The following is an 18,345-nucleotide window of genomic DNA, read 5'->3' as shown; positions in this document are numbered from 1 at the left end:
CCCCTGGGGCAGCAGACCCACGTAAACCTGGTGTGCCCACCTCTTTTTGGAACAAGGGAACCGAGTACTGCTGCCTTTGGACAATAATAGCAAGGCAGTTTTTTGAGGGGCTGTAATTTGATTTGGTAACTACCTGCTTGGAGCTGCCTATACCCCACAACACACTTCCTACCGCTTTTCTTGCGGTTATTAACCACTGTACCGCCGCAGGCACGTTCCCCTGACTCAGACGGGCCCCTTACCACCCTCAGCCCTTTATTGTCTCCTTTCCACTCCTTCCACGTGGACCCCCTTGGCTCCCCCCCCCCAGGCCCCGCCTTTCCCCGCTCGGCCCCCGCGGGGCCCTGCCCCCGGAAACAGCCGGGCCGGGCCGCCATGGCCGCCGCAGCGCCGGGCAGAGCCGGGCTCCGCTGAGCTCCCCCCGGGTCCCCCCCCGGAGCCCCTTCCCGAGCCGGGCCCCGCCATGGGCTCGCTGTTCCGCGGCGAGCCGCTGTGCCTGGCGCAGCTCTTCCTGCAGAGCGGCTCGGCCTACGAGTGCCTCAGCGAGGTGGGCGAGCGCGGCCTGGCCGAGTTCCGAGACGTGAGTAGCGGTGTGGAAACAGCCCCCGGTGCCCCCGGCTGGGCGGCGGGTGCGGGCCTGGCTCCGCGGGGCGGGGAGGGAGGGCCGTGGAAAGGTAGCGCGGGGCCGCGGCCTTCCTGAGGCTCAGGGGAGGGCCCGATCCCACCCGTCACACGGGCGGTGTAACCTCTGGGTTTTGTGGAGCATCCTGTGGAGAGCCTGCTACGCGCCTGAAGCCACCCTGACTTCGGTCTGTAGGTGCACAGCCGGATGTGCCCACCCCGCTGGCAACCTGATGGAAACATCTCAGTTCTACAAGCTTATTCCTTCACCATCACACACTGCCGGTTTGTAAAGTGCGTCTGCTCCCAGAGCAGCAGTTCACCTTGAAGGAAACCAAGTGCCTCACTAATAGAAGATGGGTTGGGCAATAATTAACTTTGTTTCTGCGTTGTCTCGTCGTAATTATATGATGTTTGCTTGCTGACTGAGACTTTGGAATTTCTCTCAGGTATTCTTCATAAATATAGGTTATAAAATCGTAGCAAGGAAAACTGGGAAAACTTAAATAAAAATAACAGCTGGTTAGCAAATACCGCAGGTAGGAGGATCCTGTAAGAATCATTACACGGGTATTGTGTTTAAAGGCCACAGATGCCATTTCAAGTAGTCCTGATTTTAAAGTTGAACATGTAGCCAGAGACAATGCACGCTCATGGAGAAGTGTGGAAAAAGATCTCGTCAAAGCTTAACATTTCAAATAGAATTTATGGAAAAGTATAGCAAAAAAATGTTTATAGATAGGTTCACGTTTATTAATTTGAAGTCTTTAAGCAGTACTTTAAAACTGTAGGAATAATATGGGGGTGGTTTCTCCAGTAGACTTGAGTTAGTTTGTTATCAGTGTCTTTCATTCTTTTTACTCAAATCATTCTGTTTTAGTAAAACCTTGCTATTTGAAGACTTCTGTCTTTTTAAAAATAGCTTCCTAGCTGAAAAGCAGTTTGTAGAAAGAGTGCACATACGGTACATGCAAAACTGGCTCCATGAAATCAGAGAAACAACTATGTTTTTTAGGGGTATTTTTTTGTTTCATTACCTAATAAATGTTTTATCCTCCTTCAGCTCAACCCAAACGTAAGTGTATTTCAGAGAAAATTTGTGAATGAAGTAAAGAAATGTGAAGAAATGGAAAGAATACTTGGTGAGCTTTATTTTCATACCTATTTTCATCTCATCTGCGGCTTTATTAAAATTCACTTTGCAAGAGGAACTACAGTGGAGGTTTCAGCTAGAGCTTTTCTTGTTTTTTCCCAGTGTTGCACCATTTTAACGTTTTGGAATCTTACAAATTTTTCCTATCTGTGAAAAAATAAAATACATGTACTCAAGTACGTAGCCTGCAGCTCTTCGGAGCTGGAGATGGCTTATTTGACTGCAGTACTGAATTGGGTCAGAACATACAAGTATGTTCCTTAATCTGCATTCATACGCTGTGTCAGCTTTGAGCGTATCACATGATTGTTTAGGTTGGAAGGGACCTCTTAGTCCCATGTCCTGCTCTAGCAGAGTGAGCTAGAGCCCATTGTCCAGGGCTCTGTTCAGTGAGGTTTCGAATACATCTACAGGTAGAGACTCTAGGGCCTCTGGGCAGCCTGTTCCAATATTTTACCACTACCCGTTTCTTAGTTTTGTAGATGTAAAATTTACATATGGTCCAGCGCGTGTGTTAAATATATCCGTGTTTATTTTTTTTTAAGCGTAGAAGTGAAGAAGAGTTGTTAATGCGTTGCTGATAAACAGTTGAGACCATTTCTGTATTGACTGCTTAAAATACTGCTTGGACCATGGAAACGTTACTCTAGATATTCCCTTGACTTATAAAATAAACCCAATTTCTCATGTAATGCAACTCAGTGCTGTTGAACTTCCAAGTAGTCTCCAAAACATTTTAAGTTACTAATAATTGTTTTCACATGATAGTCAAGGAATAGAGAAAGGACATGAAGAGCGTTACAGCCAAGATGCAGATAACTTCAGTATACCCAGAGGAAAAGCTGCTGTTGAAGGATTCTTTTATTGGAATCTCTTATCAGAGCCACGTGCTGGTCATGCCAAACATCCCAGTAGCTATCGTGGCAATCTCACCGCCCAGCATGAGTTGCACGCGTTGTCAGGGTTTCTTAAGCCTCCTTGTTTGAACACCTTTTATTCCAAACATGGATTGTTGAGCAGCACATCAGTTTTTGGCGGATGGCATTAGGAGCAGAAAGTAGCAACAAAAACATATTATGAAAAGTCAAAAGCTTCTTAAAAAGTGCTTGTGGTTGGAAAGTTTCAGTCTGTGGTCTCTGAAGATAGTTTACTTCTGCAAGCGTCCAAGGGAGCAATGCTGTCTGTCTTGTATTGCTAGCACTTCATAAGCCGCTCTTTTTCTCCATGGAGCACTAATCTTTACCCTTTGTTTGTGTTCATTTTGAAGACTCTTTGTGTATTGTTGCCAAAATAAATTAATAAAATAATTAGGGCTTGATGCTGCAGTGTGATCAGTGCCCTCAATAAGAGCTGAAGATCAACTGTGCAATTTTCAGTTTCATTTCCGATTCTTTTTTTTTCTCCAGGGTATTTAGTACAAGAAATTAAAAAGGCAGATATTCCTCTTCCTGAAGGAGATGTTGCTCCTCCTGCGCCCTTGCTGAAACACATTTTAGAAATCCAGGTAATTTTTTCACACTCCAGATGCCCAAACTGTTTTCAGTTTAAAATATAAATAAAAAAATAAATAAAAATAAACATTTCAAAAAAAATAAACAAACACAGTAAAAAAAAATAATAAATAAACATCCATGTTTTCCAGGGTGTGTGAGAATTTTATATGCCCAAGGCTCTCTTTTCCCATGTTGGTTGTGTAATGAAACACGGTGCTCTTTTCTGTGAGTGCTTATAATTTTGAATGGCATTCTGTTCTGCTCTAATTCTATCGATAGAATAGGTAGCTGTCTCACCCTCACATTCCAAGTTCTAATTCCAAGTCTGCCTTACTTAGCTCAGACACAAATTAGGGTTGTAACAACAGACTTAATGGATGCTAGTGGAGGATCAAGCATACTCAATACAAAGCAATCTTTGGCAGGCTGAGGAAGAAAATCTATGGAGCTTAAGTTAATTAAGAAATTGAAAAGTTCCTGTTGTTAAGCCAAATTAACTTGCTTAAAATTCATCTTCCCCCAGTTTCCAAAACGGTGTAACTGATTCTGTATCATTTTTATTTCATGTAACAGGAACAGCTGCAGAAGCTGGAAACAGAATTGAGGGAAGTAAATAAAAACAAAGAAAAGCTGAGGAAAAATCTGCTTGAACTGACAGAATACACGTGCATGTTGGATGTCACACAAACGTTTGTCAGGAGAACAGCAGAGGTACTACTTGTGGTGTTTGACTAGAACTGTGTCATGTGATGGTTCTGTTGCGTGCTGTTAGTGCTTCTAGTTAAGTGCACGACTTCCTGTTGGGCTTTACAGCACCATACGTTGTTTGTTTGTGCTCGGTACCTAGAGAAGCTGGCTCACAACTGCTTGTGCTGTATGTACAGGCATTAGGCATATGCACAGCAAAACGCAGCCCTGAAACTTAGGAGCTTTGTGATTTCTCTGTTGATTCATCTGAATGTTACTGCTGATGCCAGCAGAAGATGAAGTCATATTCGTCTTATTTTGATGTGTAAATTGTGCTGAGAAATTTATCACGTAACCTTTGCAACAGTGACTATAATTGCTGAGTGACTCACTTGAGATCCCAAGATATCTCTGTTGTCTGAATTGAGTGCAGGAAATGCTTTTGTATTTTCACTGAAAGAATTTACTTAATTAGCTTTTCCTCTATAGAATAATAAATGAACCGAAATATTTTTTCTGAATGCTGTGAATGATATTTCTTTTATTTCCTAGTATGAATCCCATTTACACATGAATTATGAAGAATTTCCATCTGTGGAAAACGAGCCATTTGTGGATTACAACTGTATGCATAGACTGGGTGCCAAGCTTGGGTAGGTATGGTTCAGCCGAGGTATGCCAGGTTGTCGTGGTGTGCTGTTTCAAAACTGCTGGATGAGCTGCTGTAAATAACAGGCTAGTTTCTCAAGATGAGATGTTGTGTGACTGCAGTGATTTAAGATGAGCCAAACCATTTTAGACCAGGGGTCCCAAATGCATCTCTGAAACAAAGCTGGATTCTTTAAAGGGATAAGTAGGACTGCACCAAGTATACTGTCATAAAGCTTTCGTCAGACCAAGTATGTGTGTTTAGAGCATTTAAGACTTTCCTTAATTTTGGTACTTCCTTCTACTGTTCAAACTGTTTTTTTAGGATAAACACACAGTTTTTCAATGAGCTGTCTGAGTCAATTGTAAATGTAACATTATTAACGGTATTGCCTACTTGTCTTTAAAATGATATATGGAAACAGCTCCCTGCAATGTCATTTTTAGAGTGCCTTACTGAATAAAAAATTAAGAACCTTACTACTGCAGAAAGAAATTACATTAAATATTCTAGTTGTTTGTTCGGACCTATAATCCATCTGTTTTCCAAATAGAAATTGTATCTTTATTTTACATACCAGTTAGTTCCTATATAGGGTGTGGTGTTTCCTTCTCTGGAGTTGCTGGACGTGAAATTCTTGTGACTGTGATCTGGAGAGATGATATGTTCTGAGATTTTACTTCATGGATTTTGACTTACTTTTCAAATGTGTTTTTTTCTTTTTTTCATAGATTTATATCTGGGTTAGTTCATCGAGCAAAAGTTGAAGCGTTTGAAAAAATGCTGTGGAGAGTCTGTAAAGGATACACTATTCTTACATATGCAGAGTTGGATGAATGTCTGGAAGATCCAGATACAGTGAGTAAACATTGTAACTATCGGTTTATTTTGTTTGTACTCTTCATATGACCTGAAAGAATTGCTGCTCAGGTCTGCAGTGAATGTAAATAATTTCCTAGAGCCTTTGGAGAGAAAATCACTTTCAAATATTATAACTGGCAACTTCAAAATTAGAGGTCTCAATTCCATCATAACACTAGGAACGGTTCAGCTTGATGCGTGCAGAATCACAGAATATCCCAAGTTGGAACGGACCCACAAGGATGATTGAGTCCAACTCTGGGCTCCACACAACGCTACCTAAAAATTAAACCACGTGTCTGAAAGTGTTGTCCAAACACTTCTCGAACTCCAGCAGGCTTCATGCTGTGACTGCATCAGACTGTGCCTGGGAGCCTGTCCCAGTGCCTGACCACCCTCTGGGTGCAGAACCTTTCTCCAACACCCTTTCTCTAACACCCAGCCTGACCCTCCCCTGTCCCAGCTCCATGCCGTTCCCTCGGGTCCTGTCGCTGTCCCCAGAGAGCAGAGCTCAGTGCCTGCCCCGCTCCCTTTGTGAGGAAGCTGCAGGCTGCCATGAGGCCTCCCTCAGCCTTCTGTCCTTCCAGCTGAACAAACCAAGTGACCTCGGCTACTCCTCATATGTCTTGTCCTTTATTGCTGAACTTTATTGTGGAATAATTGTGTCTTCGGCTACCTTGATCAAAATGCGTGGCATAGATGGCTGCTTGGATATTTATTAACCAGGTCTATACAGGCCATTATCTTTTAATAACCCTTTTATTTGTTCATTCAGTAGTTAAGGAAATATGTCGGGAATATAGTCAGTCTTCTATGAAGATTTTTCTCTAAACTTACAAATTCCCTTTGTAAATTAGCAGCTATGGCTGTCCAATATTAATTTAAACTTTACTTTGATTTTTTTGATTTTTTTTTGTTACTAAAAAAATCCTTTGAAATATTGGTACACTTGAATTTTATTTTTTGTTCTTAACTAAAATGGTGGAATGTTAATACTACTAACACTTTTCTAATTACACAGTAAAATAACAAATTTGAATATGTACAGCATAGGAGAGTTGTCTGTTAAAAATAAACTTTATCAACTTATCCTTTTTTTTTTTCCAGGGTGAAACCACAAAATGGTTTGTGTTTTTAGTGTCCTATTGGGGTGAACAAATCGGCCAGAAAGTTAAGAAGATTTGTGACTGGTAAGAAGCAAATTTTATATATATATATCATTTCTTTATGTCTGGATTATTTTTTTCTTTGTTTTCCCCCTCGTCCCGTTCCTTGGAAATGTTGATTTCGTGCAAGGTTTTGAAGTTAAATTTGTTTTTTTTCCTAGCCCCTCAGTTGCATCTAGCTTTATAATTATCTCACGTACAAATAAATGTATGAGTCATTTTATCTGCAGTCTTTATTAAGTATTGGCAAAACAGTGACTGCCAGTTGAATCTGGTCCGTGGCTATTAGACAGCATGTTGCAGATTTGACTAGGGCCTGGGGCTGGCTGTGTTATTTTTCTTTAGGTTGGTTATTTAGTACAGACTTCTGTGTTTCTGTAGTTATCACTGTCATGTGTATCCCTATCCAAATACCATGGATGAGCGCACGGCAGTTGTTGAAGGACTAAACGTTCGTATTCAGGATCTTCGTACTGTGAGTAAATTGTAATAGTGTATTCCCTTTGCTGTAGTTACTGCACTATAGGAAATCATTTAATGTATCATAGTATTAAATACATTAATATATTTCTAAAATACTTGCAGCTTTGGATCTGAACTTGACCCTATGTAGTGTCCATGGTCTGGAGTTGCATGTATTTATTACACTTCACGGTAATTCCACTGCCTAAAACAATGCAGTGCTTATTGTGGCCTCCCACAAATGTAGTTCATCATTGAAGAAATACTCGGTGCTTTGCTGTTGTTAACATAATTGTTCCTACGTTTTCAATGAAAGCTTTTTGTTTTTCTTCTTGGATGAAGGTGCTGCATAAAACCGAGGATTACTTACGCCAAGTTTTGTGTAAAGCATCTGAATCCATCTATACGTGGGTTATCCAAGTAAAGAAGATGAAAGCCATTTATCATGTACTCAACTTGTGCAGTTTTGATGTCACAAATAAATGTTTGATTGCTGAGGTTTGGTGTCCAGTGGCTGATCTGCAAAACTTGCGCCATGCGTTGGAGGAAGGTTCAGTAAGTCAGCTGAATGCTCACGGATGTTAGAACTTCTGTCTTCAACTAACTATACACATAAGGAAAGAAAATATTTAAAATAGGGTGAAAGTCAGTCACAGGCAGGTCTCGATCTCTGTGTACTCATATTAAACAATTTCTTTATGGACAGAGTCTTTTTAAAAAGTTTTTAATAAGGAAATTATTAAAATTTGTTATTTCCTATGAAGTAAGGATTAGAACACTGTATGTTAGTGCTTTTAGAGGAACAGATTAATATAATTTTTATTTTTTAAAGGCACAAAGGGATAAACATTAAATTTGAGGGTTACTTCAGGCATGTTTCAAGATCAGTGAAACTGTCGATAGAGAAAATATTTTCACTTTGATTAAATTGTCAACTGAGTTTTCATATAAACGTATCTTCTCTTTCTGTCTGGAATTAGAGGAAGAGTGGAGCCACAATTTCTTCATTCATGAATACCATCCCAACAACACAACCCCCTCCAACTCTGATACGTACCAATAAATTCACTTCAGGGTTCCAAAATATCGTTGATGCTTATGGAGTTGGAAACTATGGGGAAGTTAATCCAGGTTGGTCCTCCAAAATCTGAACTGTGAGCTGTGCTGCCATTATTCCTTGCCTTGTAAGGCTCTGTGTTTAAATACCTTGCTAAACTAGCCACCAGTGATGGCAAAACAGTGACAACCGTACTGATTATTAGTAGCTGTTTTAAAACTTCAGCAGCTCATCAAAAGTACAAATGGTGTTCCAAGCAGTAAGATGGGATTTAATTTTAGTGCGTTATTTCAGCGTTAAAACAGCAGTAGCAATTGCATATTGTTTCTTTATATGCTTTACCTTGGGTAAGAAAAATATTCAGGGAAAAGAAGAAAACTTGGTAATGGCTACTGTTCTTGCTCAAATGTGAAGCTCATCACTTGAAAAAATCCTGCTTGTTGTATAGCCCAGTTAGTTTAATATCTTCATGTATTTTTATAGCTATCTTGGGTATGAGAGTATCATGTCACGCTGTACAGGAGAACGTAAGGTATACTACAGAGTCAAAGTAACTGGAAAATAACTTTTATTTCCTGGGTTCATATTATTATCCTTAGAATTGTCATGTCAGCTGATGCTCAGCTGTGGAGTTGTCACTGCTAAAGGGTGTCATATATATAGATAAGCAAGCTTTAAACTGAATTACATTTATAGTGTGGGTGAGATGTCTGTTAGCATGGGGTGAAATGTCTTTCAAACTTAAAGCTGAACAAATCGAGAGGTTAAAAATACTTTAATTGCTCACACATAATTCAGATACCACCATCATCTATTGTGCTATGTGCCTGAAGTCTGTTACGTTGCCATTTCAGCTCTCTATACCATCATCACTTTTCCCTTCTTGTTTGCTGTTATGTTTGGAGACTTTGGGCATGGTCTGCTGATGTTCATCTTTGCACTCCTGACAATACTGTATGAAAACCATCCTAGGTTACAAAGATCGCAGGATGAGGTAAAGAAAATTATAAATAACTTAACCTCCACCAGCAAGATAGTTTCAATTGGATAGTTACTGCGTTTCTGGAAAGTAATATTTTTTGTGCATGTATTAGACAGTTTTTTCTTTGTTTTAGGATTTTCCATGTTTAAAATTACCATATTTTTCAAGATTAATGCTTGTTAAGATTAACAATGCTTGTTAAGATTAATCTTAACAAACTATATTTTTATTTGAGAGAGGGGGCTTGTCTTTCCCTCTGCTAAGGCTTCTTAGTGATGCGTGAATTTTACAGAATGTGGTTACAGTGACTAACCTGAGGAGAAAATGGCTTTTCAAATTCTACCTTCTTTTATTGTTTCTGAAAACGAGTTGTAGTTTGAAATTCATAAAACTTGATTTTATCTAATCTTTTAATGACATAGGCTTGGAAAGCAGGAACACTTGCATGTCTTATTAAAATTATATTTAATTAAAATTAACTTCACTTCTTGAAAAACAGTTCAGGGGAAGAAATGTGTCTTACAAAGACTATTCATTAGTGTAAGGATATCAGTAGGAAAAGTCTCAGTTTGTGTCATGGGAGCTTGCATGGGGAGTTCAAATCTCTGCATTCACCTTAAACCAAAGTTGTAAACCAAAGTTGTCTTTCTGAATATACTTGCCGCTAGCTCTATGTCCTAATGCAGCCTTTGCATATAAATCGCTTGGCATAAAGTTGCAAATGTGGAGAGATGAATCTCAGGCATTTAGTGACTGGTATTTGCAAATTGCATGTTTGCATGCTTAAGGAAAAGGTCTTTGTTCCATTTTGATTGATCTTGGGTTTCCTCGTACTATTTATAGGCTATTTGTAAGAATTTTTAGTTTTTAGAAGTTTTGTGAGGCGAAAAATGTTTCTTTTAGAAAAGTGTGGATAGCAATTATTCATATAGCAGATGATGAATGATGTTTTCTTTTTTCTTTTTTTTTTAAATACTTACAGATAATGAAAATGTTATATGAAGGCCGATACGTTATTTTATTGATGGGTTTGTTTTCTGTATACACTGGACTGATTTATAATGATTGTTTTTCAAAGTCATTAAATATATTTGGTTCTGGATGGAATGTTTCAGCAATGTTTGAGCAGAAGGTTTGGCGGTGAGTAGCATGCCTTCATTTGCTGTATAGTTAAAGCAAATCTACTTCCTGCAACAGTTTAACCCTTTGGCTCTTTAGCTGTCCTTTTATTGAGAGTAGTAATGAAATCTGGGAAAATCTAGTTAAACTATCAAATGCTAGTGTGCTAAGCACTAAGTTTCTTCTAAAGTTTCATCTACTCTTAAAATATAAAAAAGCAGTAATAGTTATTTAGAAACAAAATGAAATTGCTTACTTAAATTGGAAAATCCATAGAGAACACAATTTCTTCCAAAACTGCTGTTGGAATTGGAATATGTATAATTCAGTCAGTCTGTCAGGTTAATCTCTTATTTACCAATGCTGCTTTACTGGGTTATCTTGCTGTCATGTTCTCAGTCACCGAGAACATTTTCTAGACTTTTATAATTAGATGTAGATGAAAATCAGACTCCTCCTGGGCCAAATCTTGTTGCAGTACCCTCATGCTATCTATGCTAGCTAGGAACTTCTATTAAAAAATACAGCTAGCATAATTATCTTATTGGAGGTAAGAGCTCACATGCATTAATTTTAGAGGCAATATTTCTTGGATTTATTCAGTCTCTAAAGCTCCTTAGAGGTGTTTGGCTTCTTGTGGTCTTCTTGAGATTAGTTCAGGATGTTTATTTACTGGTAGCCAGCAGTTTTCATTTAAACTGTTAAAAGTGTACGACTGTTCTGCTGTAACTAATTAAAACAGATAGAGCAAAGTTTTTGAGAGAAATTGAAAACACAGGGCAAGTTTTGGAGAAACTTGTCCCAAAATACGGTTCTGGAATTAGCCAAGAAGCATTGGTATCTACTGTAAAGGTACTAACAATGACATAAATTAATTACCTAGCAAATATTAGTCTATGCACAGCCTTTCTTGATATCGCAAAAAAAAAAAAAGGCTGTGAAAAAGTAAGTCTGAATCACATAAGTTGGGATAACCTCATTATTTTAGGGTGTTAAGGCCTTTTGGTATTTAAATGATCACAGCTTGTATTTCAAAAACAGGAAGTGGCTTAAAGTAGAGTCAAAAGTACTGACTTTGGTTCAAATGTGAAAAGGTTGTGAGTAATTTGTTAATTAAAAACAGTTTGAAGTTATAGTGGAAACTATACCTTATTTTTCCCTTTTACATTTGAATATTTTCTCTCAAAACAACCTTTGAGTGGTTGTTAGTGAATTTTATGTAAAAGCAAATTGGGAGCTTTTACAATGAAGCTTTATTCTAGGGGAATGCGGAATTAAAAATTCTAGAAACTTTCCTTTCAAAGACAGTGAACTAAGCACAGATTCAGAGCCTAGATTTTTGTTGTTATTTTTACTGGCCGGATCCTTTGTACTTAGAAGTTGCTTTATCCATTTATAGGCTGAATCTGGGTGAATGTTTTTGTAATGGAAAACAGGGGTAGTGTCCTGCAGAATGCAAACTATATATTGCCACAATGTTTAAACTATGTTAGATCTGATTGTGATTTTCTTTCTCTGCAGTCTTGAGGATCTGAAGTCTAATCAATTTTTGACACTGGATCCAAATGTTACTGGTGTATACAACGGAGCTTATCCCTTTGGAATCGATCCGGTTAGTTTTATTCTTTTAAATTCTCCTTTGTGATGATCACTCAACTTTAAATTAGACTTTGGTATGTGTATTAGGAAGATAAACAGATTTTTTTTTCCCATAGTATGTTTTTTCTCTCAATTCAAAAAGTTTGTTCATTTATGAATCAAAGAAAGATTTAACTATTTTCACAAAACTCAGACTTCAGTTGTGATTTCATTTTGAGGTAGAATTCTGGTGTCCTAATAGAAAAAGAATACAGTTTTATTCCTTCTATTACATTGTTCTGAAATGTGTGTTTTGTCTCATTTCTTCCTCAGATCTGGAATTTGGCAAGCAACCGTCTCAGTTTTTTAAATTCTTTCAAAATGAAAATGTCTGTGATTTTTGGAGTAGCTCACATGACGTTTGGAGTTGTATTAGGGGTATTTAACCACTTGTAAGTACAAGAAGTTAAGATAATATTATCATTACATACTTTTTGTCAAGTCTTGAATTATAACAGTTAACATGGTAAGAGAAGTGATGATTTATTATTATTATTTTTAAAAACAGGATAATAGTAATTGTATTAAGACGGTAACAGGGAGATTTCCTTTCACATAAATTAGGTAATGGGTCAGTATTATGCCAAAAAAATCTGAAGCGACTGATAAATATGGTATTTTATTTTACTTTTTGTTAAATACAAATACATGCTTCATATGGTCTTGATTTCCACTGAAATACCTGGTTTAAACTTTACTGAATACGAAGAAATCATTTTTTTAATTCTAATTTTAGTCCGACTCTATAAAAGCGCAACCACTGTTCTGTTTCATTGAAATCATGTTTGGGCCCCATACTTATCTTGATCTTTCTTGGTAAAACTTTTTTTTTCCATTTTTATCTTTCAGACATTTCAAGAAGAAGTACAATATTTATTTGGTTTTTATTCCTGAACTTTTATTCATGATGTGCATCTTTGGCTACCTTGTGTTTATGATCTTCTTTAAGTGGTTAGCATACTCTGCAGAGGACTCTACATCTGCTCCTAGCATTCTGATTGAGTTTATTAACATGTTCCTGTTTCCTGGTGGTGAAACAGATGTCTTTTATACTGGGCAGGTTAGTAATGTTCTTGCAAGCTTCTGATGATCCTGTGTCCCCTGTTCATTTAACTGCTTTACAAGTCATGTTCCCCTACGAAGGGGAATGTATCAGACGAAGGGGAAAATGAATAAACAGTACCATTAAATAATATTTTCATTCTTTAATTTTAAGATTTTATGTAGTGCTTGTAAAAATATGTTTCTAGAACAAAATCACCCAGTTTAGAGTTGAGGTTAGAGAACAGAGCCATATTCTTGTGATTTTGATTCTTTCCTGTGTACTGTAAATAATCTTAGTACACTGTGCATCAGTCATGTATTAACTTAGAACCAAGTCCTGAAGGTGCTGCGTACCTATAACCCCATTTAAGGGCCTGATTAAGTAAATACTTGCATGGATTTTCAATTTGGAGCACATGCCCACTGAAATCAGTAGTATTTTTCTTGTATTTTGCTCAAAGAGGTTTTTAAAGGAAAATGGGAAGGCTTTTACTAACTTTGATTTTGGAACCTGATCTCGTTTTCTTTCTTTCCTACTTATGAACAGGTTGGTCTACAGAGGTTTTTACTGAGTCTTGCTTTTCTTTCTGTTCCCGTAATGCTTTTTGGAAAACCACTTTATTTATATTGGTTGCACAGTGGAAGACGAGGCATTAGAACGTACAGGGTGAGCATTGAGATACGTTTAGATATTTCTTCAGTATAGAAAAATTCAGCTAGTATTATTGCATACAGAATAATGTCCATAACTAGATGCTTCTACACGTGGAACATTTTCATCTGTAATGTATGATAATGTTTTGTTCCTCTACACTCTGGTCATTTTTGCCTTTGGGAATGTTACTTCTTGCAACTTCTCTAAACAAATTTTAACTTCGAGAGTCCACTCTCAAAATCCATTTTAAAATTGAGAGTCCACTTAGCAAACAGACATGATGCATTTCAATTTTGCAGAGTGGCTACAAGCTAATTCGAAAAGAGAGTGAAGAAGAACTCTCTCTGCTGCGATCTCATGATGTGGAAGAAGGAAACAGTCATTCAGACAGTGGGCACAGAGAGGGGGATGAAGAGGAGGTAACTATCTTATTTAATTTCTAATTAGTATGTCCTTGAAAGAAAATTAGAAGTTGATAATCAAGAAGATAGTTTGTGTACTGAGTCCATGGAAGTTTCTAAGAATATCAGCCGAGCCTTTACAAAGACCTTGATGCATGAATGCAATTCATGTATTTTCATTTGTTGCTATTTTATCATTATTTGTTGGTATGTTCAGATTGTGGTACAGCAAACCATATCTATCTGTAGCGGAGAACATGAGGAGAGCTTTATTTGAATCAGACTACAGCTTTTTTTTTTGAATTGAAGAAGCGGTATAAATTTTTTTTTCCTGCATGCTTTTATGGATCCTTAACATTAAGGAAAGAAGATGACTGTGCAATTTCCTGTTAATTAACCTTGACTTTTCACCTAGAGAAAACTTTTTATAGTTGAATATTAGATGTGACAAAGCTTATTTCTAATGGGGGTTTGGAGATGTTAAATTGAATTCCTAGTCCTAGCTATTATTGCTATCTACTTTGGTCAAATCTTTAAAAGTATTTACTGTTTCCACTGATTTCATGTAGATTTAAAGCCAGGAAACTGCTTCAGTTTCCCAGTGTGTGGTCTACGTATAGTGGTTACTTCTCTGGAGGCAGTAGAATTTTGCTTGCTACGTGTAGAAAATAGAAGAATTGTTTGCTTAAATAAAATGTCATAGTTTCTTGCAAAGTAGTTGAAACTTGCAGTGGTGTTAGGCTTGGTGCTCTATTAGCAACAAGCACGTGCATTTAGATTTTACGTTATTAATGTAATTGTTTCTCTGTCACTCGTATTACTAATAATTAACCCTGGTTTTAACGATTCAAAAACTGACATTATAAACTTGCAATATCAATAGAACAGGAATTGGAGATGTGGTTGGTTTTACTACCTTTATAGTTCAAGTATTAGATCATATTCCTTGCGGAAAAAATAAATTTGCATACATCTTTATCTGTCCACAAAATAATTGGGGAAACTAACGAGAAAACTATAGCATCTGATTTTTTGTGGTGGTTGTTGTCCTGTAATAAGGATTTTAAATGTGCCAGTGGCTTTTTTTTAATTTGATATGAAGTCAGTGTATTATCCCTTAATGGCTTTTCTGTATAATAAGATTTACAGATGAATGTTTTTGGTTTTTTTCATGCCGTGCGATGTTGCTCAAATGAATACAAATATATTTTCATATTTTAGTTTAATTTTGCAGATGTTTTTATGAATCAAGCAATTCATACCATTGAATACTGTCTCGGATGCATTTCTAATACAGCCTCATATCTGAGACTCTGGGCATTAAGTCTTGCTCATGCACGTAAGTATTTTTGTCGTTTTTTGGTTGATTTTAAATCTGTTTTGATTTTTAATGCCAGGTGGGGGGGGGCTGGCCTGTTGAAGTGATACTACTATGAAATTATCTTTTACTTAATTAAAAAAAACAAACTATTTAAACTAATAACTATCTATGGAAAGCCCGAAAACTAAAATTGTAACTTACTGTTTGAAACGTAGTAACATTTTTCATTGACTGTTCTTGGCTGTGTGAAGGTTGATTTATCTGGGTACAATGTTACATAATATTGTATCAGCATCCACAGTACCATTTTTTACTTTCCGTTAATTGACCAGTTTGAAAGGTATTTACGACTTGCTGAAGTCTTACTATCATAGTGGAAAATGTTGCCAACAGTAGACCTTATTTTGAAACTCAGATGTACCTTTAAGCATTTCTTGAAGGAAAGGGGAAAAAAAATGGGGTAGTGTAGGGGATTGCTTGTAGTTCCCATATTCAGCAAATCTGTAATCCTGGTTAAGCTACAGTACAGGTCAGGTACAGTAGCTCACTTGGTGGATGTGTGCAGTATCAACATGAATTATGAAAGTTTTTTTTTTTTTTTTTTTTTTTTTTTTCAGAATTATCAGAAGTTCTTTGGCAAATGGTGATGAGAGTGGGTCTTCGTGTGGATACAACATACGGTGTCTTACTGCTAGTCCCCGTTCTAGCCTTTTTTGCTGTGCTAACAGTTTGTATTCTTTTGGTAATGGAGGGGCTTTCTGCTTTTCTCCATGCTATACGACTTCACTGGTAAGTTTTAACTCACCGTTTTATAATTACTTCACTACACTGTATACTGGCTTCTTCAGCGGAATTTTTATTTCAAAATATTAGGTGACTTTTTAATGAGTGTAAAGTTTAATAGTCTGATGTTATTTTAATAGATTTTATCTAATTGCATCAAATAAACGGCTTGTTAGTTGAATGTGAATATTCCTCTGGAATATTTTCAGTGCAAATACTATATCCGCTTATGATGTATATTGACCTCTACCACATTGAGTTGATTATTATGCGAACTATGAACGAGGACATTTGATTTATAGTATTTTAGCTTTTCATACTGTAGAATATTAGTCACTTTGATAAACGTTTTTAATTTCCATCTGGCTATATCACTGAATGGCTCCAGTCTGTTTTATTTATTTGGCTCAACAGAACGTTATATTAGTGAGCAAAACTTGATAAAGTGGGACTGCCCACCCTTAAATATTTTAATCCTTTTTAGTCTAAGCATCAGGAGCTCTGCATGTTAGAGTGGATTCTGGTACTTAATTTGAAACTTGATAAAATTTACAATGTAAGAAAAGACAGACACTTAGAATCTAAACACATGATACAGAGCTATTTGCATTGCTAAGTATTGTCATGATACTGTAGATTTGCAAAACAATTAACTGCAGTTAATTCAAAAATTAATAAGACAGAAGTGAGATATGAGCCATAACAGCAGAATGTCTGGATCTTTGAGTCTCTTGAGAAACATCAAATTTGCCTGTGATTGTGATAGGAAGGTTAAGCAGCTGCACAGAAAGCGTAAGTGATGGGATTAGGATTGGTTTCGTTTGGTTTCCTGTGTTGTACAGTTCTGTTGTTTGACAATCAGTCATTTTGGATTAATATCCAGATTCTGTTTTTTATCTTGTTTCAGGGTGGAATTTCAGAACAAATTCTACACTGGTGGAGGATACAAGTTTACGCCCTTCTCTTTTAAGCACATTTCTTTACATTTTAATAAAGATGATATGGCATAGTTTGGTTGCTGTCAGCAGAAGTGTTTGGGATTGTCTGTCCTAGTAGGACAGTGTTTTTCACTGAATGCCTTATAATGCAGCCAAATAATTTTGTAATATATACCTCCCATAGAACTACATAACAAATTTGGAGCATCTTGGAAAGTATAGGTATAAACTGTACATTTTTCTTGATAAACTAATGTTGTAAATTAATTTTATTCTTAAAAAAAGAAGTGTTACTGCTTGTCCTAAAACCAGTGTAGGCATTTTTTTTGTTAAAGCTGTTTATTTTCTTGACCAATCATTTCTAAGTTATCTGAAAGACTTTCATCATATTCAACATTCATTACTACTCATATAATCATATACTTAAGCAAGCTACCATCTCATGTACTTTGGGAACAATTTAGCAATGCAACAGAAGCAACGTCTGTTTTCAGTATTTCTTCCAAAAGGATAACAAAACATAATATAAACTTGTACATAGCAACACGACGTGCTCTTCTTTGGCCGTATTTAAAATTGCACTAAAAATGTTAACTTCATGTTCAGAGTTCTGCCCTGAATTACTACTTTATTTCAGAAACTACAGTCACATTTAATGTTACAGAAGGAGGCAGGGTTAGGTGTGGGGATTTAAAGTTACTTCTCTGTTGTGAAGAATTTTGTGATACCTGCTGGTCTGTAAAGCACCTGCAGTGATCTTGATGGGTAAAAGCCTCAGAAAAACTTTGCACTGTCTAGAAATGTTTGCGCAATGGGGTGTCGTCATGTAGAAAGTTTCTACTCCTACGAATAAGTTTCTCACCAAGAATGAAGAACGGGTCTTAAAACAGGTGTGCTTATGTTTGGCTACCCCCTGACAGGAATGCCTGGTTTGTCTCATGCTGAACCAAAGCTGTTTTTACCCAGCTGGATGGGGGAAGGCTGCAAAGGGGTCCTTTTTTTTTTCTGTGTGTAACAGTGGGGATATTGCCATAACGCTTAACAGCTGTGAAAGGGAGATATTGCCATACTGTTTAATAACTGTGACAGTTAAAATTTGCACTTATTTCATACTAATTCCGAATAAAAACGCTGTTTACGCTGTTCAGAGCCGGCCCTTACAATCCCTACGTAGCCATTTAGGGCCCTGGCCGTGCCTCACACAGACCCCGCCGGGCGGCAGAGGCTGAGGTAAACGCGATCGGGAGGGAGCCGCGCGCGAGGCGGCCGTTGGGCGGGAAGGGGGCCGGGCGCGAGGCGGCCGTTGGGCGGGAAC

The 18,345-nt window shown here is 37.4% G+C and overlaps 1 protein-coding gene across 3 annotated transcripts; it reads left to right on the top strand.

Moving 5' to 3' along the window:
* Positions 1–342: 342 nt before the first annotated feature.
* Positions 343–18,179, top strand: ATP6V0A2 (ATPase H+ transporting V0 subunit a2). 3 transcript variants are annotated; one of them, XM_040576474.1, is made up of 20 exons: positions 343–580; positions 1,685–1,763; positions 3,181–3,278; positions 3,841–3,978; positions 4,507–4,607; positions 5,335–5,461; positions 6,572–6,654; positions 7,012–7,105; positions 7,435–7,647; positions 8,073–8,223; positions 9,004–9,143; positions 10,114–10,271; positions 11,772–11,862; positions 12,162–12,280; positions 12,738–12,948; positions 13,480–13,599; positions 13,887–14,006; positions 15,210–15,327; positions 15,927–16,098; positions 17,000–18,179. In XM_040576474.1, exons 1-20 carry the CDS (start codon positions 464–466, stop codon positions 17,100–17,102), a joined length of 2,553 nt encoding a protein of 850 aa, XP_040432408.1. In that variant the 5' UTR covers positions 343–463; the 3' UTR covers positions 17,103–18,179. The 3 variants fall into 3 exon arrangements, with proteins under 3 accessions (XP_040432408.1, XP_040432410.1, XP_040432409.1); XM_040576476.1 differs by lacking the exon at positions 343–580 and adding an exon at positions 668–906; XM_040576475.1 differs by lacking the exon at positions 343–580 and adding an exon at positions 668–1,070.
* Positions 18,180–18,345: the final 166 nt, after the last annotated feature.

The sequence above is a fragment of the Cygnus olor genome, chromosome 17 (genome assembly GCF_009769625.2).
Source record: "Cygnus olor isolate bCygOlo1 chromosome 17, bCygOlo1.pri.v2, whole genome shotgun sequence".
In the NCBI taxonomy this organism is placed as follows: domain Eukaryota; kingdom Metazoa; phylum Chordata; class Aves; order Anseriformes; family Anatidae; genus Cygnus; species Cygnus olor.
The sequence above is the reverse complement of the archived record's forward strand: the minus strand, read 5'-3'. Positions and strand labels throughout refer to the sequence as shown.